This window comes from Poecilia formosa, unplaced genomic scaffold, assembly GCF_000485575.1.
Source record: "Poecilia formosa unplaced genomic scaffold, Poecilia_formosa-5.1.2 Scaffold146, whole genome shotgun sequence".
Classification (NCBI taxonomy): domain Eukaryota; kingdom Metazoa; phylum Chordata; class Actinopteri; order Cyprinodontiformes; family Poeciliidae; genus Poecilia; species Poecilia formosa.
The window spans coordinates 1,299,348-1,324,495 of record NW_006800085.1 but is presented as its reverse complement, the minus strand read 5'-3'; the positions used below and the strand labels follow the sequence as shown (position 1 = coordinate 1,324,495).

The following is a 25,148-nucleotide window of genomic DNA, read 5'->3' as shown; positions in this document are numbered from 1 at the left end:
TTGCTTTGAAACCTTTTTGGTTTTTAAGGAGATAGAAAACACAAGTGCATTACATGCTCCAGATTACCATCAGGTAATATTCAAAAGAGAAACGAACACAAGAATACAATCATTTCAAAAGCTTTCTGAGTTCTAAACTGGCAGAAAACATTTAGTTCAAGAGCATTGTTTGACATGGAGTGCTTCTAAATGAACAGTTTTCACAACAAACTAGAATCATAAACATTAAGAGCATTAGAGATTGTTAGAAATATCAGGGTGAAAGAGGTTTTGTTGAAAGTCCTGATGTAGGCCTTCTGTAAAAGTTGTGAGACAGCAAGAATGTAAAATGAGATTTCTCAGGTTCCTAGTCTCTAAAGTTGTGATTGGCTTTTAATTCTGCAGTCACACTGGGAAGATGCTGGGATTTGAAGCAAGGTTGAGCAGGGAAAGCTGTGAAAAGAGATTGAGGGAGCAGATCAAAAGAGGTAGAGTAAGAAAGAGGTGCAAAAGGGCAAGAGAGATGGGAGGTAGATTTGATTGAAAAGGGAGAAGGAAGGTAGCCAGTGTTAGAAAAAGATGGAAGAGTGCTGGCGAGCTTAAAGTCAGAGGAGAGGAGGATATAAATGTCAATTTGGCTGGTGGTTGTAATCAGAATTATTGAAGCAAAGAGAAGTAGAGAAGACAGACGATAGTAGATGGTTATGGCATAATAAGGCTGCACTACTTTTTGTTTTCCCCCAACATGTTGAAACCTTCTTCCTTTAAGACTGTCTGGGGGCTGAGGCATGACTCCACTTGTCCTGGCCGCATCTCCCGACGGCCAATCGAGTTCCAGAGCAGTGACCTTAAAAACCAAAAACATAGATCAACATCAAATCTCTTTAGTCAGGCCGAAATACTCGGGGGCGTTTCGGCATGACAGAGCGCCTTCAAATCATCCCCCGAACATTTCCCTGGGTCTCTTCAGTCTCAGTCTTCTGTTAACATTTTCCTCTGATGTTTTTCTTCCAGTCTCGCTTCTTTTCTAAACCTCTGTGGCGGTGGTTGTAGTTCTACTTAATGTGTTGCCTTGGTTTGTGCACATTTTCAGGAGTGGAAACGAGGAGAAGCTAATGGCCCTTCTTACGCCGCTCAACGTCAACTGCCACGCAAGCGATGGCCGCAAGGTAAGAGTCAAAGTGCGCGCACAGAGGGACTGTAAAGCTGTAACGAGCTCATCACTGTCAACTACGCAACTGCATTTTTGGACGGTCATTAGGGTTACAAAGCCAGTCGGCTAGTGTTTTTTTTGTTTGTTTTTTTTTTCCCCAAGAGAAACAAATGCTGGTATGACAGCTGTGAGCCTGTTTTAAATAATATGAGCACTCACCAGCAGGCATTGGTGTCCTTTCTTGGCTGTCAGTCATTTAAATGAATAGATGGAGACACAACTTTTTTCTGAACAAATTAGCACGCATGCTGAACAAAAATGATGCATCACAGCACACAAAAACCTGTCAGAGTCACGGCCAGAGCCCTGGAAAAATAAGCTTTTTCTGATGTCATTTTCCCCCCCCTTCAGACAAGTTTTGTCATGTTGTCATGTTGCATGCCCATTAGGGGTGCACCAATTTTCTGGCTGATTACTGATATTTAAAAAAAACCTAACCTGCCAATTCTGATTTTGTCCGACACAGTTTTTTTTTGTCTTAAAAGTTGCTAAATATAGCAAAGAAGTTGCTAAGTTGGCAACAGTGGGGCAGTGTTGGCAACAGCCCCATATTCCTTAATTTTGGGAGATCAGCTGATATTTTATTGTTTCATAAAAAGAATTTTTATTTGCTGTTGTCCTGATGAAATTTAAATTAATGATGTCAAAAATCTTCTATTGAAAATGTTATTTTTAAATTATTTTTCCTACTTTACTCCACGAATGTAACGTAAGTAAATTTGAAAATATAATTAATTGCACTTACTTTTGATAAGTCCAACTTCTTTAAGTAAAATCCTGATGAAGCCTATTTCATGTAGGAATGTTTTTCAAGAGCAATATCCAAGCTTGTGCCTCTATAAATGCGTTGCCATGCATTCACAGACATACAGTTATCTAAAAATGAAGGAATAAATAGTGTTTTGTCATTATTTGTATCATTATCACAATAGTACCATAAACTAAACTCTAAATCCATATCACCCACCCCCATAGAGAGACTGACGGATCACCAGGTCAAATCTGCACGTGCACAGTTAACACTAGTCATCTCACTGTTACCAATTTAGTGACTTTGTTTTTAGATTTAGAGATTTTTCAGACAAAAGAAATTGGTAACATCCAAATTTGAAATCGGCAGACCAGGCTTTTTAATAAATATTGGTGATCAGTCAGAAACTGCAACCGGTGCACCCCTTCTTTTTAATAAATTTTGGATTTACTTTTATTGAAATTGCACCAATTGCAAGATGCTCAACAGACGACTCCTACCCAGTAGCATAGAATCTGATTGCTCCACACTAATCTTCATCTTCAATAGATTTTATTTGTTTGCAGTGGAAATAACAATTCTTCGTCGTAAGTTGCAGCGGACATCTTCATGTGTCCAAATACATAACCATGCATATTTGGCTAATGCGTCTTCACTTCCTAAATATGAGTTCCAAGTACAGATCTAGAAAAGAAGCAGATTTAAAACGGGTTTCTTGCCGAATGGAGTTAACTTAATCGAGTAGTTGAACCAGTCTGCCTTCGATTTGCTGCTGATGAGCCGTGAAGCAGAAAGAATCCCGGGGTTAGACTTGAGGGCATGAGGTAAATCTGGGTTCGCTAAATGAAATTCTAGGTACAACACAAGTATGCCGACCTCTGGAGAGAAGCTTTGTGTTATCGTCCTGTGACTCCAGCATCTGCAGGGAGCCCTGAGCTTTGGGTTTAGTTCTGCTGCTTTACAGCAACACGTCTGGCTTATGACTGATTAGTTCCCTGGATGAATGGGTGGAAGGAAAAGCAGAGTGTTCTCTGGTTTTAGTGGCTTCTGGCTTTAGTTGGCGAAGTCCCTCTAGACCTTCACATCATTGCTTTCCAAGCTGAGAGAAATATAAAGCCCTGTTAGTCTGGTCTTCTCGTCTTATCTTGACGGCAGAGTGACAACGAGGCTCCACTCAGCAGAGATCATTATCCAAACAATTTTAGGATCCCCCAGTGGATCCTCATTGGTGTCTCTCAGGCATAATCTCTTTATATTATCAAACATTTTCTGAAACAGCGTTTAAATCAACCAAGCTCAAGTGGACAAAGTTAAACTCCAGTCTTTTTCAAGCAAGTCATAGCTCAGTTTCAGCTCGACGATCAGATTCTAACTTTTCTTTTGAAAGATCACTCTAGTTTATTGGACACTGAAGCGAGGCTCGCTGAGTTTTATAGTGGCTAAGACAACTGCAGGGCCAATCCGGGACCCAAAGGGAGCGTTTTACCCTTTACTCTTGGTGGCTGTCAAATAAATGCCACAGAAGCCCAGAAGAGGCTTTTTTCTCTAATTATGGGCCCTTGAGTGATTCGGATGGTGCTCAGCTGCAGCTCGTGTTCATCATATTGCCTTCATATCCATTTGTGAGAGAGCATCTCCTCGCCGCGATGGGTCTGCGCGCCCTGTCGGGGAGGTGATGCCTCCGGGGAAAACCGTGCAATATGAAAACCTTCTGAGATACAGGAGACACGCTCATGAGATCATTTCCAATTGCTTGAATTTAATGGAGCGTGAGTACATTATGGCAGCCATATCCAGAAAATAAAAACTGTCCCCTGACAGACAGTGAAGCGACCTCTCCTGTACAGTCTTCATTTGCGCTGCTCTTTAATTGCCCCGCAAAGACATCGTGCAATATGTTTTCCTGCCTAGTCTGTTTAATCCACGCTGCGTACTGGGAAGTTACTGCTAATTTAAACCGCAGTGGAGCTGAGAGGAGAGATTTACTGAGTTATACTTTGCGGGTAAAAGTATTAGATTAATTACGAATGTTAAAGAAATAAGGCGTCCATGTTGAAAATATATTTATTACGTTCCTTCACCAAGCTGGACTAATACGTGTTCTTTCAGTTTTGCATTGCTTTCTCGTGTATGCTTGATAACTGAATTGTTCACCTTTGCATCTGAATTATGCCTTTATTGATTTTCTGGGCATCTTGACTTGGTTTACTGAAGTAATGTGGACGTTTCTAGGAGATCTGACACTTTGGACTGCATTAGTAATTACAGTAGATCAGAATGAGTGTAAGGGTGGAGTTTCAGCGGCTAATCAGAGGGATCGACCTTCCTGTTAACTAAAGAGCAGCACCGTTAAATATTAAGAAAAACAAATACCTGCAGCAAACAGGTGTGTGTTGTCAATTTTTGATGAATGGAAAAGGAAAAATGATGATTAGGACTGTCTGAGTTACAAATAAATTGTGTAATATTAGAGAAGTATCAATGTGCAAATACTGAGAGCACCTCTGAAAACACAACTGCATGTTTTTATACCCTAATGTACACTAATATGGACTGTCAAGAAAATCTTAGCACTACAGCAAAAGCTAATATCTACAGTTTTTTTGTAATTGTTTTTCTTATCTCAGCCAATCAGCTCTAAGGAAAATGAGCAGCACCCCTGATTTCGCTGCTTTGTAAATGCCAGCCAATAGCATGTCAGGTAGCATTGCGGCAAAAATATTTCAGCTTCCCTAGCTGAATTTTCTTTTGGGTATTTTAGATTTCGTCTATGAAAAAATATGTAATTTTTCTGAGAATAGTTGGGAGTTAATTGCCACAGAAAAATCTACAAATTATTGAATTTGCAAACGGGCAGAGGTCCACTGTAACCGCAGTCAATGTGGCAATTTTCAGCAAGTATCAGTGAAGTCGTGCAGCCCAAAATTACATTTTCTCCTGCTACCAACTAGATGGTAGAACACAGTTTTTTGGTGTACTGTCTGTGATTTTGTTTAATATATGTAAGTTATAACAGTCACATGTTATCTAAGCTATATTTTAGGCTGACTACTGTATTTTTATTTCATCAAAGAAATCAGACCAAAACTAAAATGTCATAACCACTGATGGGGAAACAAAATCTCAGAAAATTTGTGAGAGGTGGTGTGTTATCAGAACACCAGAGTCACTCCTCTGACCCATATTAGAGCAGCATGTTGGAGCTCCTGCAGAAACTCCTGCTGGGAGAAACATACCTAAAGAAAAGAAAACAGCTTGGAGAAACTGCAGCATCATGAACATCAATAGCAAGTAAGTGCAACTCTGATGAAATGTAGTTATTTCACTGTGCTTGAAAGCAATAAAGTTTGAAAGCATATGCATGCCACTGATTTTATTCATTTTAAAGACTAAGACTCTAAATGGGCAAATGTTTAACTTAAATAATTTGTTCATTATAAAGGCAAGGGACGGGGGCTGGGGGAAATGGAGTGGTCACAGCTGCATCAGTGATCCTTAGATTAAAGAAAAGTAGATCTTCTCCAGCTCCTACACATTTGTTTGAGATGGCGTCTCGTGAACATTTGCTAGGCAATCTAAATAATGGCAAACTAATAGTAATACACAGAAAACCTGAAGCCATTCTGGGATCACTTTCCTGCTTGTAACACGGGGCCATTACAATGCCAGAAGTAAGCTTGGAGAAACTGCAGCAGAAGAATCATTCTGTGATCCAGTTAGCCGTCCTGTTGTTTCCTAAAGCTCCTCCATGTCCCCTATAGAGCAGCAAGTGTAGCAGAACAGAGTTTCTGCCTCAGCTGCAACTCTCAAAACATAAAAAAACAGGTGCTGTTTCCCTCTTAATGCTAAAATATGCACAACATGACCTTCTTATATCTGATTCAAAAAGGCCAAGTTGTGCAGCGGACTGTTTGCCGACAGCGAGACAACGTCTGCCTGTATCTCTAAACTTTAAGCAACCTGGGATATCACATGTTCTATCTATTTAAAACATCTGTTTATAAGCAATGGATGAGAATGCTGTGTATTTTTCAGTGCCTGAGTGTACAACAATGCTTAAAATTCAAGAGAAACATGGGCCAAAGCACGCACAGGAGGATGGAGTCTGGAGTGGTGGATGAATCAGGGGCTTCAGCTTGATATGACATCAGGAGCTGGACAGATACTGATATTGGATCGGAACAGCCTTTACCACCTTCGTTTGTTGAAGCACAGATAGCTTTACAGTATTTCTGTAATTCGTCACGGTTGACCACGACATATTATTGTAGATCTGACTCTCTGGTCCAGATCGGACTCTCTGGTCCAGTACTCAGTTGGTTCAAAACTTGCATTGAAAAAAACAAAAAAAGAGAAATTTCTTTGTTTTTATTGGCAACTTCTCACCAGAGCAAATAGATATGAGGTACCTCAAGGTTCAGTCCCCACTTATTCAATATCTACATGCTCCCACTATTTCAGGTTATAGCAAGAAATTAGTCACCATAACTACTCGGTTGATACATAGCTCTACCAGGTGACTCTGAATTAATCCATGAACTGAATGCTGAGAACAAACAAATGCAAACAAAAACAAAACTGAAGTTATTATCTTTGGACCTACAGAGGAACAATCTACGATCAGCACACAGCTTCAGTTTTTACATCTATAAACTAGCGATCAGGCCCAAAATCTGGGCATGCGAAACATATGATTATATATTTTCATGATTTATAGCATTTTGTATTACCTTGTTGCTGAAATGTGTTGTACAGTTAAACTTGACTTGATTCACACTCACACTTGGAGCTGCAAGTTAAAAGTAGCTGCTGTACGGAGCCTAACAGGATTTGTTTTGGCACCATAAGTTATGGTCAAATTGCCACTCTGAGACGATCCATTCAGACACATACAAATCCTCATAATCTCTCCAGTAGTAATCATCACAGCCACAACAGAGCATTCCAAGATTCGAACGATTGATTATAATGAAGCTTTGCTGTAAACGTGGAGAGCCACCTAATGTTCAATTTTCATCTTTTTGGCTTTCCTGCACAAACAAACCCAGTTCAGGTGATGAAATGTAGAATTTGGGGAGTCGAGAAACTGATTGGATACTTTATGCTCAGGTGACTAATCGGATAGCTGTCTTCCCTTATATTTAAGTCCTTAATCACAGCTAATTCAAATAAATGTGTTTTTAGTGGGCTTCTGCAGAACCTGATAACAAGCAGGTTCATTTATTGGAATTAGGTGCGGCGAAGCAGAGCGGCGACGTTGTGCAGAGCAGAGGGGTAATACCGTCTAAACTCAGCTAAGTTTACTCATGTCAGTTTGTTGGGTAAGTGATTTGTTTGACCAGTTTTGATGCTTTGGAGCCGAGTTCATTTTGACAGCAAAGCAGAGATAATTGGTTTCTGGTAGCCATTTTTATACTTGCTCATGTGTAGCATATCTACTCAGCTGCAAGCTGCGTGCCTCCTCTACCTACCACTTGTAATCAGTGTAACTCATGGGGGATGATTGAAGTTGTTCCCGATTTGAAGTGAGTGAAAACCATGGTGAGATGGGAAGCTGTGTGAAACTTTCAGAAAGAAGATTATTTGGTAAAAGGCTTTCATGACGTTCTGGAATAAACCAGATCCGGCATTTGAGGAAAAGAACCCCATGCCAACTATAGAGCACGGAGGTGTAAGAGTCATGGTTTGAGAAGGATTGGCTGCAGTTAGGACCTGACCAGTTCACCACCTTAAAATCAACCATAAAGCCTACCTATTAAATGGTGCTTTTTTGTAAAATATGACATTGTTAAAGAAAGTAAAACCAAAAACGGAACTGGATACCCTAATATAACCTGAAATCCATACAAAAAATGTCTAAAAATGAAGAAATGGGAAATACTGGGAAGACTGAAATCTGAGGAACACATGGCTGAAACTTACAGAGAAGGTTTATCTAACTTTTTCCTGTACCGTATATACAAAGACAATTTAGTCTGGTAAGCACCATTGTCTAATTAAACTAGAAAATAAAGATAAAGTGGCTCATGCTGAATATAAGTTTTAATATGCATGGGTTGGCTGCTGGAGTACAGGCTTATCAAGGATTTTATAAAGTTACATTAAAAGTTATAAAATGGAAAAAAAAAACATTCTATTCATAGTCCTTTTACTGAGAAGCTATAGAAAGTGAGAAAATTATTTTCTACCTTTGTGTGACAGTCAAGTTGCGCTTTTTCTGACATATTGTTCGCAACTGCCAATCAGCCCATAAGAAGGCTGCAACACTTTTCCCTCACTAAGAGCAAATTGACTGTTTTGAAATATTTCTATGTGAGAAAGACTCTGATAATCATGCTGTAGACTCTAATGGGGTACTTCCCGTCACTATTGTAATTAGTTCCAGTTCTTTAGCTTCTGGGACAGATGGCCTGACTAATTTGTCAGCTAATATAAGGTAGCTGATGAATTGGTAGTATAATGTCCTATTCAAAACACTTTTACACATTTTAGTGAATCTTTATTCCGAATTTTGTCTGAAGTCCGTGAATCAGAAGCTAAATAAAAGTGAATTTCTTTTATGGATGACATGTAAAAACAAAAGTGTTTTGTGCTGTTGGATTGCATGTCACATCTTGTTTTATTGTCATATTTTTACTTGGTAGAACATTAGAATATCCTAAAATTGTTGGTTGCAAATAAAGAATAACTTTACTTTGAAGCAACTCTAAAAGTGTGATTTTAAAGGAATTAGCTTAATTCCTCTCCAACCACTTCAGAAATTATGTAAGCTCCAAATTTTTCCTGTTTATTTTGTAACGGGAAACGAATGTTTAGGGCAAAACGGGGACTGCAGCTGGACATTTTCAACATTTATCCCTCAGACGTATGAGTTTTATTTTGAATGCATTTCTTTATAGTACAGCCTTCACCTGTTGAGTGCTCGCGTGTTACCACCATGCACTCAGATGATTGAGGACCTATCGCAGAACGCTATTATTACCTCAGCTGAGTGGAGAATGTTATCAACCTACCGCCACTGATCCTGCTGCTCACACAGACCTGCTCATATACCACCAACAGCGCTTGCTCTTTAAAATGCTTCCTCCTTCCTGTCCTCCCACTGCTAGCAGTGGGGCCTGTTTTGTGTTTTTACCGTCCTCTTAGTTGAAGCTCCTCAAATGCGTCACCGGCGTTGTTGATTGTATTTTCTGCTTTTTGTTTTAATTAGCACACTTCTAGTTTTTTTTTTCTTCTTTTTTGTCAGTCTCCGTCTGTTTTGGATGTATGACTTTGCAGAGATCTTGTGAACTTTTGATCCGTTGGCCAACCCCGGTCCTGTCCTCGCTGGTGGAAATATCAAAGCGCCAGCTGACAGAAAAGCAAATTTTAAGAATCTGAAGGAGAAAATAAAAGATTTTCAGTGGAGCGCTGTTTAAATTTTAATCATAGGCCAGTCCCGTTGAGAGCTTCAAGCTTACTGGCAGGGTTTATAATTTCTTTTTGATGAGAGACGTAGATCTTAGGGGTGAACTTTAACCGCAAAAACAATGGATATTTGACATTTTCTAAAGAGGCTCTCGAATATAGTTTTTCTGTTCTGTGAAGCCCTACAGTATAAACTACCTTCTAATATACACTCAAGCTTTCACAGATTGCTGATGGAGAATTTCATGCAATGCCAAACACTTAGCCACCACCAACACCTTTAGATTTACTATTTTCTGGCACCACACCGTTTTAGTTGCCATACCTTCTCTTTGAATCGCTAAGTTATCGAAAAGCTTCATATTTTCTGCACATTTTGCTCTAAGCTAAACTTTTACAGGATTTGGTGACTCTACTGCAAAAATAACAGTTAACAGCTGCTTTAGTTTTCTGAAGCAAATTACCTCCTAAGAGTGCGTCGTCGCTGCATAAGCGCACTGCTGAGATTGTTTGGTAGCGTTTCGGCGTTTTTCAGAAGATAATTAAGGAGGCACATAGCTAACATTTCCAAGCTGGGGATTGTTTCCATAGTAATTATGCTATTTAACTGAAATTGTGGAAATTGAGCACATTATAGGATAACAGTTTTAACAGCGATGTTTCGGTAGATAAGGACTTAACAACTTTAAGTGGTGGAAAGGCTGTTCTTGCCTTCCAAAAGTGATTTTCTTAAAAACCTGAACTGAACTATTTTTTTCATGATGTCCTTGGAAAGGCAGCGTTTCTAGGTGGTAGGCAGAGCAGATAAGATAGACAGGTGTAGGCTTAGACACCAGCTCATGTGCTTTTGTGTCCCGCTGCATGAGTGCACAAGAAGAGCATAAGATGAGAGCTCTGGCTGCGGGTTATTTATCTTCCAAGATACTGGCAGGGCAGAGCTGTCAGCGGCTTTATAACGTGTGTGTGTGTGTGTGTGTGTGTGTGTGTGTGTGTGTGTGTGTGTGTGTGTGTGTCAGTCAGAGGAAGCACAGACAGTTTTGCTAATATGTTTATTGATCCAGTAATCTGACACTACTCATCTTGTTAGCGCATCCACCTACTCATGTCCAGCCCTGGCCTGAGTACTAATGCTGCCGAAGTCCAAACTTTAGAGGAATACTACTCTGTTCTTAAAGTTCTAATTTCATGCCTGAGATGATCCTGCATTTCACTTCACCTCGGGTGTGGAGCTGGGGAGGGAGGGCGTTCCGTCAAACTGGAACAGATGCAAAAGCTGCTTGCTCAGCTGTGCTTCTTTCTTGTTTAAATGAGTGGCACCGACTGCTGGTTATACGTTCTGCTAAAAACAGAGCAAGTCACTCTGTATCCGTAAAGATCATAGGAATGCCATTGTAAAAGGCTTTTACAAACAGCCAAAAAAAAAAAAAAAAACTAACATCCTTTGTACTTGTAGAGTATAAGTCAGTGTGTACATTACTTCAACTCAAACATTGTTGGATCCCCTTTTCATTTCATTACATCATTCAGTTTTCTTTATTGTGAACCTGTCGGCATCCTACATTTAGAGTTGGCAGTATGCGCCCACTGTAGCCTGGAAAGAAGAACCTTCTAGTGTCGCCCACTGGGGGAAGATTTGTTGTCCAGTTTGTCTTAAAAAATACTCACCACCAGCATGATGTCTGCTGACAGTGCGACAGTTTTGAGTCTCACTCTTTTGTCTTGGTCATTTGTAACTTTTTCTTTGCAACGGAGGCGTTAGCCATCGGATGCAATTGAACAAAAGTCCAGAAAATCCTACTAGGACTGTTGAACTTGATTTAAATATCACTGGATTCTATTTAATCGATTAGTCGTGTTGCCAAGGCGACTGAATGCTGGAATCAAAAATTGAATTAAAAGGTTTTTGTTTAAGGATGCAGCCAGTTTATTCAACACAACTCAAAAATTCTACATTTGTCCCAAAGGGAAATTGAATGTCGTCACAACCGACACCATCCAGGTATCTCCAGTGAGTCATGGTGGGCAGTGATGCTGCGGGCAGGGGGGGATCTTTCGTAGCAGTCAGTCACAACAGATGTGAAAAACGCCTCTGACTGAAGACTCTTACTGTGTGACAGCATCACGACTGTCACAACATGCTATCAGCTCAGTGACATCATCACATGTTGGCATGAACTGCTAATCCACCTCATTTTCTTTTGATTCTCCTCTTTAGATCACCATCTGGCCGTTAGAAAAACAAAACGAGAGACGTTACAGTCAAGTATGTGATCCTTTCTGATTATGATCAGTGAAAGAAGAACTTCGTCCTTCTTTCACTGTTTTGTTCTTTGGCATCAACTCTACCGGGATTTGGAGTCGTAGGTCAGGTCTTATTTGAGTGTTTGACATGCTAATCAGCTTGTTGCTAATGTTACATGTTGCCTGAAAATAAAAACAAAAAGGTGAGTAAAAATTCTTCCAGCTGAACAGTATCCAAAACCAGAGGGAATAATTGTCCAAAGAATGGTGCTTTCACCAAATGTAATGAATAAATGTTGGAAATGACTTACTGTGATTCTGGTGGCATTTGTCTTGTCATGGTCAAAATTTCCCTGGGCTGAAAATCCTGTAATTTTCACAGGGCTGTGTACACCTGTGAGACCCACAGTAGAAAAACCATTTCCTTACTCTGTGATCCCTGCAGATTTGAAATACAAAAGTGTGAAGATCAAACATTTACACAGAAATGTTTTTTTTTTCTGCCTCATGATGCACAAAAACCAAATAGTTTCTTAGCTGCTTTAGTGTTTTTTTTTTTTGTTTTTTTTTAAGGAACCAGTTAAGAATGAGCTTCAGCCCTGACCTGAGTATAGGGACAGTTTTTTGTGCGACCTTCCTTCCGTAGTGAGTTCCTGTGTTTGGTGTCGAGTCGATAATTCGCTGTTCGAGATCTGAAAGGGGAGACCTGAAGAATAGCATCCTGGCTGCACACGCAGGCGCTTCAACCACACTAAACAGAATGGGCCAAATCCACCCACCGCTCCTCAATACATCATTTCCCATTGCTATGGCAACTGCTGACAGCCAGCCGTCACCGTTGTCATGGCAACAGCTTGACAGGCTCGTAAGGAAAAACAGGGAGAAGGTAGGATGGAAAGAGGGATGAGGAATAATGGGAAACAAAGAGGGGAAAGACCACAGCTGTAGATTTAACATCCGGTTATTTTGAGAATAGTTTATATGCAACTCGTTTAAGATGAAAACAGCGTTACGTTTTCGGTTTGCGTTCAGAGGCGGTGTTGACGAATTCCAATTCAAATCCCAACAAAAATGATTAGGAGTCGTAGTGTCCTGACTGAAAGATGTCCTCTTCTCCTTCCTCCCTAATTTGGCTTTTCTTCCCATCTTCTTCCCCTCCGCCACTCCGGCCATCCTCTTCACTGAAAAGCTTTTAGATGATTAAAACTTGGGGGGGATTGCTCTTTTTATTGTTGGGTGGGCCACTGTAACTCTTGGTTCCACTGAAACATGTCATACTAATTTTCATTTCACAGTGGAAACACAGCACTTTTGGAGTGCAGAAGAATGTTATGCAGGGTTACGACACGATCTGGAAACATCTGGAATCGGTCGTTTTCAGCTCTGGATAGTGTGGTGTCAGTCTTATTTATTTATTTTTTTTACGGATAAAAACACAAACATAAAGATGTCTGCATGGTAAATATAAAAGGTGAACATCCATCCATGAATCTTTCACGTCTATTGATCCATCAGTTTAGCCATCCTTGCTGTTCATCAGTCTTTTCTCCTTCCATCCATCTTTTGGTTCCAACAACCAACTGTTCATCGAGCAATTTATCAGTTTATCAGTCTGTTTGTCCATCTATGCATTAACTCATTTATTGATCTTTTGTTCTGTCGCCTCATTAGTTCAGCAATTGTTTTGATTATTCATCCATCGATTAGTTTATCCATCCGTTTGTTTTTATCCATTCTTTCTTCAGTCAATGCATCCATTCTTCCCTATCGTCATTTCAGCCATCGGGACATTTCCGTCCATCCTTACGTCCTTCGGTCAAATATTTTCTGCTCCATCTTCTTTGAACCAGTTGCAGAAACGCAGAAACCCAAAGCTGCTGTTTTCATCAGTCTGTAAATGTTTTAACTCAGGAATCCTTAATTTATTTATGATGGCGTTAACTTTTTCTGTTTTCCTCTGAAAGTTCTGCAAACTGTGTGCTGCTGCCAGTCTGGGCCTGGATTTTCTCTTAAAAGAGATTTTTAGACTCAATTGGATTTTCTCGGTGAAATTACAGTTAATAATAGTTATAATAATAATAGTCAGTCAGTACATATATCTCTTCATGCATGTGTTGTTCTCTTTAATATTTTGTTTTGCGAAGTATGTAGCTAAAGTCTGACTGTAGAAATATCCACCATAAAGCTCTGAATGTTTTGAAAACAAAACTGTTTTGGAAATACATTATTACATTAAGGTTGCTGAATTATTTGCTTTTAGAGCATTCTGTGTCTGTGTTCTCCTTTTGAATGATAGAAGTGAAAACCAAACAAAAGTTTGCCGTACTTTCAGTGTGTCGGGCTGAATACTCACCTGTCGCATCCCTCAGGATTTTAACACACACATCTCTTACGTAAGATGTAATATTTAGAGAAATATTCATTTCAGGCAATTGTGCAAACGGCCTAATCTGATCTTCTGGCGATATTGGCACCGGCAGAATTTATGTGCTTATGTAAACACAGAGGCAGTAAAAGCTGCTTTTTCTTTTTTCTTTTTTTATGCTCTCGCAGCATGGCTTCTGCCCAATTTCCTCTGAAAGCTTTAATTTAGGAACAAAAAAAAAAAATTATCTTCTTTTTCTTCTGCCATCTTTCATGTTCGGTAATACCTGCCTGTAGCTTTAAATGACAAACATCTTGGCTTCCTTAATATAAAACAAGATCACTTAAACCAGTTGTGATTTTTATAAAGAGGCAGCAGGCTCGAGCTCGCACACGTATGTAGCGGCTCATACATGGTTGCCAGATTGAAGAGGCGGAGCTGAAATTACTCAGTCTGACCCTGGCAACCCCAGCATTGTGATGCAACTCAGGGCTCATGCTTTAAGACGGACTAAAATGCAGGTTTTTTTTCTTTCAGTTTACTTCTGTTTATGTATTTTTTTCAAGCTATTTGAAATAACAAGTGCTAAGGTACAGGCATAGAGAGAGAGTCTCTCTCATCTCTGCTGAGAGAGACTCTGCAGCAGAGATGAGGATGGTGAGTAAGCACTTGCTGTGTCCTGCTTCCAAATGCCGCTGTCACATCCTGTAAATACGTCTCCGCCATCTGTCCCTGCAGCAATGCCTCGTTCCTGCTGGCTGTCGCTGCTTCTCGGATGAACTCCTGAGCTGGCAGCAGAGATCGCTGAACATTATTTATTTTCTAGTGTTTTTCTCTGAAGCTCGTTGGGCATTAAGAGTTCACCAGTGTTGGAAACGTGCCGGCAAATCTCAGCAAATTGGAATGTCATGTAACAGCTTTTTTTTTTTTTTCCCCAAACTGTTCCAAGTCAAAATATGAAACTCATAGATACTATAGATTTATTACATAGTCATGTTTATTTTTTTTTAAATTGCATGTTTCTGTTAATTTTGCTGTAAGCTGAAAGCTACTGAAAGCCTTCAGTAACAGGCTGTTACATAAGACCAGTAAGAGGATTTTTAATTCAGAAATGTTACATTACAGCCGGCCATTAGCAGCTCATGCACAAGGAGAGCAGCCACACAAGACTGCTGCTGAGGCAGGATTTGCAGTATCGAACATATGCATGGAAAGTTAAGTGGAAGGAAAATGTGCGTTTTAAAAAGGCGCAAAGCCAAAAGGGATAACTGCAATATTGAGTGGATTGGGAGTCAAAGAGCATTAAAAAATTTAAGAGAGATTCACAGTGACACTCCTGAACCAGTGACAATGTCAGAAGTTTCCCACATGATCTGAGAAGATACTGAATTGGACTGTTGCTGCAAAATCCTCTTTTGTATATATATATAACACCAAGTTTAGCATTTTATTTGGAAACTGAAGCACAATTTAATTGAATTAGGAAGAAGAGACACAGAATTCTAACGGCTCGAGGTCCAGGGTGAGGCGTTTGTTGCTAGAGATGATTGGGTTGATCCGCTGTTTTATCATTTCCAAAGTCGGCACAGAGGGCTCCAAATAAATTTTTGCTCTGACAGAGATGCTAAGTTACAGAACGTGGAACCTGCTCACACCTCCAAAACGACTAATGCTGGATTTAACGACCAGGGTATATCGATTCGCTTGATGGTCGACTGATTTCTCAGAGGTAAACCAAACAGAAAATCTGTACATGGGAGATGGAAGATGAGGGATACCAGAGACAATTTTGTGTCAGAATTATATTTTAGTTATTTTTTTTCCAACTGCAAATGTGTAAAAGGAGTTTTTGAACCGAATGGCTTAAGTTAACCAACTATCCAGTAGTGTAGTTATTTCTAAGACGCACCAGTAAAACTGATAGATGTTTCACTCCTGCGGTTTTTATCTCATCACCCCAAGTTTCTTCCTTTTAATTTGAGTGCAGAAAACTGTGGAATTATGACCCTGATTAAGTGTCTGTGGAGATAAACCTTTGACCTTTTCTGAAGGCATGCACCTGAGTCCAGTGGATTATTTACTCCAAACTCAGCCGCTTCAGTTCATGCCTTCACAGATTGCGGTTGACTGATATTGTGATCTTTGCAACTGTGTTTTCATGGTCCCAACTGATTCCTTCCTGGAGGCAGCTGTGGAACAAACACAAGCAGAGTGAGTCGGGGGGATGATGCGACTGCACTGAGATTTAGACCGGCTTATGCACCTTTTAAATCTAAAAAGTAAACAGCAAACAAGCTAGGACATTGTGCTAGCTTTGTGATATCTAAATTTGAATAAATGTGTCGTCTTGTTGCGGCGCCATACAGAGTTGTTTTGCCGCGCTCAGTGTGAGTAAATCAACAAACATGTTCATTCAGATTTTACACGCTGTATTATCTCCACCAAGGAGTGCATATGCCGCGCTCCGTTTATTTGATTATCAGCGGGACAGCGCTAAAAGTGGAGACGCGCTCATGTGTTCCCGTAGATTTATCTGGCTGAGCATTTTCAAGCGTGTTTGTGTTTCACGTCAGTCTTGATTCAGATGCGCATAAAATCTACCAAGAAGTTGTTCGGTCATTATTTGGGGAAGAAAGTTTAAATTAGTTTGGTCACATCTGATCTGGGTGTTTTACGACACTGCGGTTCCTATGTTTATGATTCCTAATAACTCAGACTGCGTTGTTTCTGTGTTTGCTCATAACGGCATGCCACAGCGATAGGAATCTATTATTTCTTTGCAGCAAAAGTAAAATAAAATGACACAAAACAACCTCCGTTAGAGTTATCTGTATGAAAGCCAAAAAAAGCCTTTATATCTTTGCAACATTGAAACTACGTGTTTCAATTCAGTAATAGTCATCCATATTAAGCAAGTCTATTAATATTTTCCTGTTTAATTGCAGAGCCATTGTAAACGGGAATTAAAAGTTCCAACACCCTCAGATCAACTTTAAAAGTAAAATATAAAATGTCTTTTCTATGTGTATTTAGCTCTGAAAATAATCTGGGTACCTGTGATTTTGTAAAAAGGACTTATTGCATAACAAGATAAATATATCTTTTTCTTGTGTCTGATTATGGTACTCCAATAAAAGCTGAATTTTTAGATAAGCTTTAACATATCACAAGGTGAATGATGTTTAATTGATTTTTTTTTATTGGTAAGGTTGTAAAATTGTTAAATATCCAACCTTAAAACTGCTTTTTTTAAGGGGAAAAGGCCCCCTTGAAGTTCAAGGAAATCTTTTCCTCATAACGTCACTTGGCATAAAGCAGTTGGCTGATTTGCTGCCCAAATACTGTACTATGCATGAAAGAGCTTTACGTTCAAGCTTCTACATGGATCTCCCATAAACTGATTCTGTTTCTTTTATTGATTTAATATTCCCCACTACCTGCTGCGTGTTTCAGATTTAAACCAAGTCCTGTTCACAGTTGGTTCTTTAGTTCATGCCGTTCTGCGAAAAGCTGAGACTTGGTGGCTGTTTGACTGGAACCTTCCCACCGCTGTAGGTTTTCCCTTCAGGCTGGGTGTTGCTCCTGCTCTGAGGAAGTCTGGCCTTTAAAGGAGCAAATGAAGGAAATGCAGCACATGGAGCTGAAAGTATTTCATCCGTCTTATCTTAATGTATTGAGAGGTTCGGCTTTTCATTTACTTTTATAGGAAATTATTCTCAGAGTTACGGGCTGTAGATAGGATTGGGATAAAGACCTGTTCGCTCTTGCAGAAGCTCACTGACTCTAAATTAGCATTTTATCAGCACACTCTGTAGAACAAACCTATTGGCTGACATTTATTCTCCATTTTCTGCTGTTTTCCTGCACACTCTTACTCCTCCTGTCCTCTCTGTCTCTGTCTCTCCAGTCCACTCCTCTCCACCTGGCAGCAGGATACAACAGGGTGAGGATAGTTCAGTTGTTACTGCAGCATGGAGCCGACGTCCACGCCAAGGACAAGGGGTACGTATGACAAAAGCTGTTTAAATCCAGTTGAGGGTAAAGACGGAAAACATTCCTAGAGATGCTCCCAGCAGTTGTGCAAAAAAGATGGGTTTTTTTCTTTCTTTTTTTTTAAGAATCAAAACATCTGATGTGAGAATAAATTTGTTTTTCCAAGCAGCATTTAATGCACATGAACTTTAAAGTAACACCTGTTACTTTAACACCAGATAGCCTCTAAAGTTTCTCTAATATCTGAAGTTTAAGATTTTTTATTTCCTTAGCCATCATTCTACCTCACATAAACTAAAGTGCCCTAAGTATTAGGTTCAATCGTAAGAAATTACTACCCTACTAAATATCCCACCAACAACCGTTAGTGGTGATATAACAAAGTGGAAGTCATTGAGAACAACAGAAGGTCAGACACAAAGTGCCGGGCCGTGACAGAGTGAGGTCTGCAAACCTCCAAACTTCATGTGGCCTTCCCGCTATCTTAACTGTAGAGAGCTTTATAGGATTGGTTTTCATGGCGTCCAAGCATTACATCAGCTGGTACAAAGCAAAGTGTCGGATGCAGTGGTGTAAAGTACACCGCCGATGAACTCAAGAGCATTAGAGATGTGTTCTCGGGCGTAATGAGTCATGCCTTTCTGACGTTTTAATGAACAAGTCTGGGTTTGGCAGTTGCTAGGGCTACGGCATTTGTCCTGACTGTAATATGTTTAGTTGCGTTGCTTGGTGCGGAGGGGATTATGGTTTGGGTCTGAACTTAGAAAGGAACTCTTAATGCCTCAGCAAATGGACAAGTTCATTCTCCCAACTTTGTGGGGTCAGTTTGGGGATGGTCACTTCCTGTCCAACCGACTGAAACAACGCAGGGCAGCAAAGTAGAAAACCTTCACTTTAGAGCGTCGAGCCAGACCTTCTCATCCAATATCGGTGTCTGACCTCACCAATGCTCTTACAGCAGAATGGGTCAGAATTACACATAAACATATTTAGTAGAATACATCACCATACGAATTTAGAATGAGGTGTCACTCGTACACACTCTTTGTGTTTTGCCCCTTCCAGTGGACTGGTGCCTCTACACAACGCCTGCTCTTATGGACACTATGAAGTTACTGAGCTGCTGCTAAAGGTACAAATAAACACACAAACTGGCTATTTTTTTAAAGGTTTCCTAACAGATGACATGCAGCTGAATTGATATTGTTTGTAAATAGAAAAATCATATCTAAATTAAGGCTGTAAGTAATTATTATTTTTAATATTTGATTATTAATTGGTTATTTTGATTATTAATCAGGGATTGGCATATTCTTCAGATCTTGCATTTAACCACTTAAGCCTTTTTACTCAATATTAAAATACATTAAAAGATGCAAATAAACAAATCAATTAATTTTTTTAAATAAGAAAACAAACATGTTGGTGCTTAAAATGCAATAACATAGCATTCCTTTGAATTTGAACCACATGGATATAAAACTTTGCTTGAGGAAATTTGGGTAAAACATATTTACAGATAAATGTGTTTTTTTTCCCTTAAATTCAAAATGTAAACATATTTGCCTTAATTACTGCTCTAATTATGATGTTTTTTGAGCAAATGACTTTATTTTGAGTGTGTGTGCTCCATTTAACAATTAATCGACTATTAAATTAGTCGATTAATCTGATTAATCCTTTCAGTCCTTGCCTAAATTGTTCATTAAAGCCTCAAAGGATCAAATTGCTCTCCATTCTTTTTTACATGTTCTCTCATATCGGGTCGTTTTTTCGCTTTGCGTTCAGCACGGAGCTTGCGTGAACGCCATGGATCTGTGGCAGTTTACGCCTCTGCACGAAGCGGCTTCCAAAAACCGGGTGGAGGTCTGCTCTCTCCTGCTGAGCCACGGCGCTGACCCCACCCTGCTGAACTGCCACAGCAAAAGCTCTGTGGACATGGCGCCCACTCCCGAGCTGAAGGAGAGACTCACATGTGAGCATGGCTGAATGTGACGCTGGAGAAACGAGCGTTTCTCACGTTGGACGTCTCAAATAGGCACTAAAACCGACAAATTGTTAAATTTTTTAAGCATATTTATAGTTGTTACTTCTCTTTCTTCCTTCAGACGAGTTTAAGGGCCACTCGCTGCTTCAAGCGGCTCGAGAAGCAGACATGACCAAAGCCAAGAAGACCCTCGCTCTGGAGATCATCAACTTCAAACACCCTCACACGCATGAAACGGCGCTGGTGAGATCAGCACCTGTGCTGCTCACATGCTTTTTTTTTACACACTGAAGGCACCTGATTTGTCTAACACTCTCTTGCGTGTGCTTGTGTTAGCATTGCGCGGTGGCGTCTCCACACCCCAAACGGAAACAGGTCACAGAGCTGCTGCTGAGGAAAGGTGCCAACGTTAATGAGAAGAACAAGGAGTGAGTGCTCTTTTCAGCTTCTTGCGCCGTTCGCAAACACCGAGAGGTTATTTCAGACGCGCCCCGACGCTGATTTATTTCAGAGGTGAAGATGACAAGTTGCTTTTCTGACGCGAATAATCAAAGGAGAGTTTGTTCCCGAGTGTCTTCAAGGAATTAATCAGGAAAGTGTGATGCCGGTCCAAGATTAATTTTGGTACCAAGACTGTAAGCCAGGCCTGAATTCAGTTTGAAGCCGTAAAATTTGTTTTGACTTGTTTTACGAGGATGTATCACCCTGTGGGTCACAGGCTGGGTTGAAAATGGTGGTCTAGTTTCTAGGTACGCCACAGTTTTAAAGAAACGTGAAGCTTTCAAAACCACATAACCTCTCAAGTTAAGCCCTTTTTTTTTTTTAAGGATTTACCAAAGACAACCCCTCCTCACCCTGTTGCTGCAAGCACAGTTCTTTAAAAAAAATGTTTCCTGAAATAGATCTGGGTTGTTAAAAAAAATGGATAGGAAAGTCAGCCATGCTGTTTTTAGATAAAAAGCTGCAACACTTGGCTCGTCTGCTTCAAATTCATGGTTCTTTGTCCTCAAAATCCATATTTAAATGTCTGCATTTCAGTCAAGCTCGTTTTCCCTTTGCAAACTGTGATTACACACACTTTGAGCGTTTACTCTGGAGTGACTGAGCAAACGTAAAGAACAGACAAAGACATACAGCATGGCAACCCGCCACGAGGCTTCCCTCAACAACAGAGATATTTTATCTGTATTTAAATCTGTGATGATGCTGTTTAAAGGAAATCAAACAAAGTTTCTGGGAGGCGAACAGTTGGTGTTAAACTTGCCATATTTTCTTCTCTCTGGTTCCAGTTTCATGACGCCTCTTCATGTAGCAGCAGAGCGGGCTCATAACGACATCATGGAGGTGCTTCAGAAACATGGAGCAAAGGTAAACGAGTCATTTTAAATGCATTTTCCTTATCTATTTTTTTAATTGATAAACTGCAGGGTTTTATGCCATGTTCATATCAACAGAAAGAGATCCTAAATCTCTTCTGTTTCAAATAAGTTTGACCCTTATTTTGCTGTTGAATCATCTTTTTGAAAAGTTTTATTCTATACTACTACCTGTGATGGTTTCTTAAAATTGTTATTAAAGGGGAAATTTATATTTCTGCTGTAAAATTAGCTAAAACCTCAGCAGATTTACAATACAATAAATATATTTGTTACACTGAGTCAAAGACAGACTCATAATTTAACCTTTGCTTTTTAAACCCGTTTTTTCTCACAAATCTCTAAATTTAGCTACTTATTCAACATTATAAGTTTGACAAACCAAAAAAGAAACATTTTACTGATCTTAAATATCTTCTTAGATCAAACATCATATTTTTGTAATATAGTGTGGTTGATCATCATACTCCCACCTCTAATTTACCCAGAAATCATTTCCCCAGCACACATGCAAATCTTTTTTTTTTTTTTGCCAAAATAGATGTAAGTCATTAACAATGGGAACATTTCAGTGTATTTTAAGTACATAAAGTGCAGCAGCTCCTTGGAGAGTCCTAACGGTGAGATGTTTGTGTGTTCAGGTAAACGCCCTGGACACGCTGGGCCAGACGGCGTTGCACCGCGCGGCGCTGGCAGGCCACCTGCAGACCTGCAGGCTGTTGTTAGGATACGGGGCGGACGCCACGCTGGTGTCCCTGCAGGGCTTCACCGCCGCTCAGATGGGAAACGAAGCCGTGCAGCAAATTCTCAATGGTATGCTGCGCTTTGTGTGGGCGGGGGCGGCGGGGTAGCAGGAAGAGCACATGTGTAGGTCGTGCTGGGGTTTGGTTGCTAAGCATCAGCTGCAGATTGGAGGATTATCCGGGAATTGTTCTGAAAGGTCGATATTGATATTTTCGCTGTGAAAGAGCAGGGAGGTAAGCAGGCTTTGAGTGAGCCGACTAGGGATTGAAGAGACTTGGTGTTACAAGTTCTCACAGGATTTTCTGAGTATAATGTTCTTTTTTTTTTAATGAATGAATTACATCAAAATGTATTTATCCTCATCTAAACCCCTCATGTTTTTACATTACTTTATGAGCATTACAGAAAAAAGGCAATTTATCCTCTATAGTGGATCATCGCCCATGTATAAATTGTTTCGCTCGTATCTCTGTGTACATGTGAAGAGAATCCAAATGCCTTCCTTCTTCACTTCCTAAAACAGGCAGCTCAGAGTTTCAGGTTATTTTTTTTTTTTCTTCCCACTGATGTTTGTCCAAAGCATATTCAGGCTCTGACGCCTCCATTGATCTTCTTCTCTACAGAGAACGTCCCGGTCAGAAACTCTGATGTGGACTACAGACTTCTGGAAGCTGCCAAAGCTGGAGACCTGGATACCGTCAAGGTAGTTTATTTATTTCATGACGCATTTCTGTTAAATGACGGATGACTTCACTCAGTCTAACTTCTGAAATTAAGTAAATATTTACCTCAAAAGCATAAAGGGACAAATAGATGTGGTACACAAGACATAAGGTTCATAAAAAGGGAAATATAAATACACATCTTGACTTAGCATAGTCAAAATTAGCAGCTATAACACACTAACTTGCTCTGTCTCTCATGTTGAGGAATTTTAGTCATTTGCAGCATTGGTTTAATCTACTGAAGTTTGCAGACATTTGTTTTTGCACAGTTAAGTTGTTAAATAGTAATTAAAAACACTTGAAGGTTTTCTAAAGTAGATGCTTACTGAAACCTGCATGTTTCAGCTAAACTGTAACATGAATTTTATCCTATGTCTTTGTCTCAGTATTTCTTTTATGACTTCAGCAGTGTTGCTAATATTTGGTATTTATTGTATTGTTCTTATTATGCGTTCTAAAAATAAAAGTGTGTTCTTAATAACTCACATGTATAAATAAAGGTTAAGTGAAAGGTGTTAACTTAGATTGAGCAATTATAATCCCGTGATTTTCTGTTTTTTTTTTTTAAACAGGTGTAGATTTGCTCCTGAGTTTAGGCTCATTTTCTTGTTAACGTCCCAGTCAGATCGGCACTTTAATAGTCATTACTGACTTGATAAATGCCAGATGTTAAGGCTAGCTAATCTGCAAAACAATACTGTGTTTGAAAGTAGGCTGCTGTTTATGATTTTCTGCAGGACGGCTCTTCGGTTTTACCTCTGAGATCGACATTGTTAATTCTGGGGCAACTTTTCTACCCCACTGCCATGATTCTAGAACCGTTCCAAACAAGAAACACTTTTCCAATCTCTTACTAACATGTTAACTAAATCCTGCAAAAAAATTGAAGCAATGGGAAAGTTTTTTGTTTTTTTTAGCTTCTCTGAGCATCACAGTTGGTGTGTTTTTTTTCTTTTCTTTCTAGATTTACGTATTTGCTTTACGTCAAACACATCCATATTATTCAGTTTTCGACTCGTCTGTCCAAAGAACCCCATTCCAGAAGTTTACATCGATCTGGTTTTTATGTTTTTCTTAGAGAGGAAAGGTTTCCTCCTTGTCCATCTCTAAAGGAAGTCAAACCAGTGCGGCCTCTTTCTGGCTGTACAGTCTTACTCTCTCATATCCACATTAGCAGGAACCTGGTGGAGCTTGATCCAGGATCGTTCAGGCCTCTTGGTCATTTCTTTTAGCATCTTGCGGCCTTCATCTGCCAGACTTAGAAATATTTTAAATGTCCTCTATTAATCTCTCACGAGCTGCTCCTGTCTTCTTTCTGCAGGCTCCAGACATCGCTCTCAGTCTCATTATTGTGTTCGTTCAGTAATGAGACTGAGTAATGATGTTCTAATCATGTACACCCGGTGTGATACTCTTGTGTGTGCCCAGCTGTAAACAGTTTGATATAAACTGGTTTGTGAACCTTCGGTTACAGTAGAGCCAGTGGTTTCTCTTGTTCGATTTTAAATAAAAATGCCCTGACCTTTACAGCTGTTCCTTCTGCTCGGTTAAATGTCAGCTGATTATTGTTCAATCTGAGCTAGTTTATTGTTGCCCTTTTTTGATTTTAAGAATAATAAAACCTTTTATTCTCATGATTGAGTGAACCATGCTGCAGTTCATGTTTTGTTTTTCCAGTAATGAACGAAATACCAGAGGAAGGTAAGAGTCGCTCCGGGGAGACAGAAGACTGATGCCTGGCTTGTTTCCATGTTCGTTTTTAGACATTAGTTGTTAAATGGGTCAAAAAGAGGCTCTGAGCCCAGAACGGATGACGATTTGACAGATTAGCAGAGGAGGAGACGAGATCCCCTTTATTTATTTATTTATTTATTTATTTGTCTTTTTTTTTTTGTCACCCACTGTACGTTTTTCTGAGCTCAGATGCAGAAAAAAATATAATCCTGTGTTTATGTTTACAAAGCTGCTGTTGATGCTTCCATTAATGATCAACCTGTTTGATGACACTCGTTCAGAGAGATTTAGACTAAAGAGATACAAGTGGGACGCAGCTCAGCCAAGATTACTGTTGCTCGGAAAAGTATAAATTTAAGTGAAATGTTTTTCAGGTTTAGATAAGTACATAAAAGGAAAAGTCGAACATTTCAGTTTTTGATTTTTATTTGTGTATTGTCTAAAAGCTAAATGTATTCATTCAGTTAAGTTTTATTTACAAAGCAACTTGCACAGATAAAAAAAAAATCACTACATTGAAATATTAATGAAATAAATGAATATCTTGCTGCCAATTCATCTGCTTTTCTGTCTGTTTAAAATCTCTCTCTTCATCTTTAAACGTATCCAGTGAGCTAAACTGATCTTTAAACC

The 25,148-nt window shown here is 39.6% G+C and overlaps 1 protein-coding gene across 2 annotated transcripts in view; it reads left to right on the top strand.

Moving 5' to 3' along the window:
* LOC103145739 (tankyrase-1) overlaps positions 1-25,148 on the top strand; it is a 72,125-nt gene that overhangs the window by 33,399 nt on the left and 13,578 nt on the right. For both annotated transcript variants that reach the window (XM_007563304.2, XM_007563306.2), the window contains 9 exons: positions 1,073-1,148; positions 17,864-17,958; positions 19,015-19,081; positions 19,738-19,924; positions 20,058-20,179; positions 20,273-20,364; positions 21,226-21,304; positions 21,954-22,125; positions 22,680-22,759. In XM_007563304.2, coding sequence (XP_007563366.1) covers positions 1,073-1,148; positions 17,864-17,958; positions 19,015-19,081; positions 19,738-19,924; positions 20,058-20,179; positions 20,273-20,364; positions 21,226-21,304; positions 21,954-22,125; positions 22,680-22,759 — 970 coding nt within the window. The remainder of the gene's footprint in view (positions 1-1,072; positions 1,149-17,863; positions 17,959-19,014; positions 19,082-19,737; positions 19,925-20,057; positions 20,180-20,272; positions 20,365-21,225; positions 21,305-21,953; positions 22,126-22,679; positions 22,760-25,148) is intronic.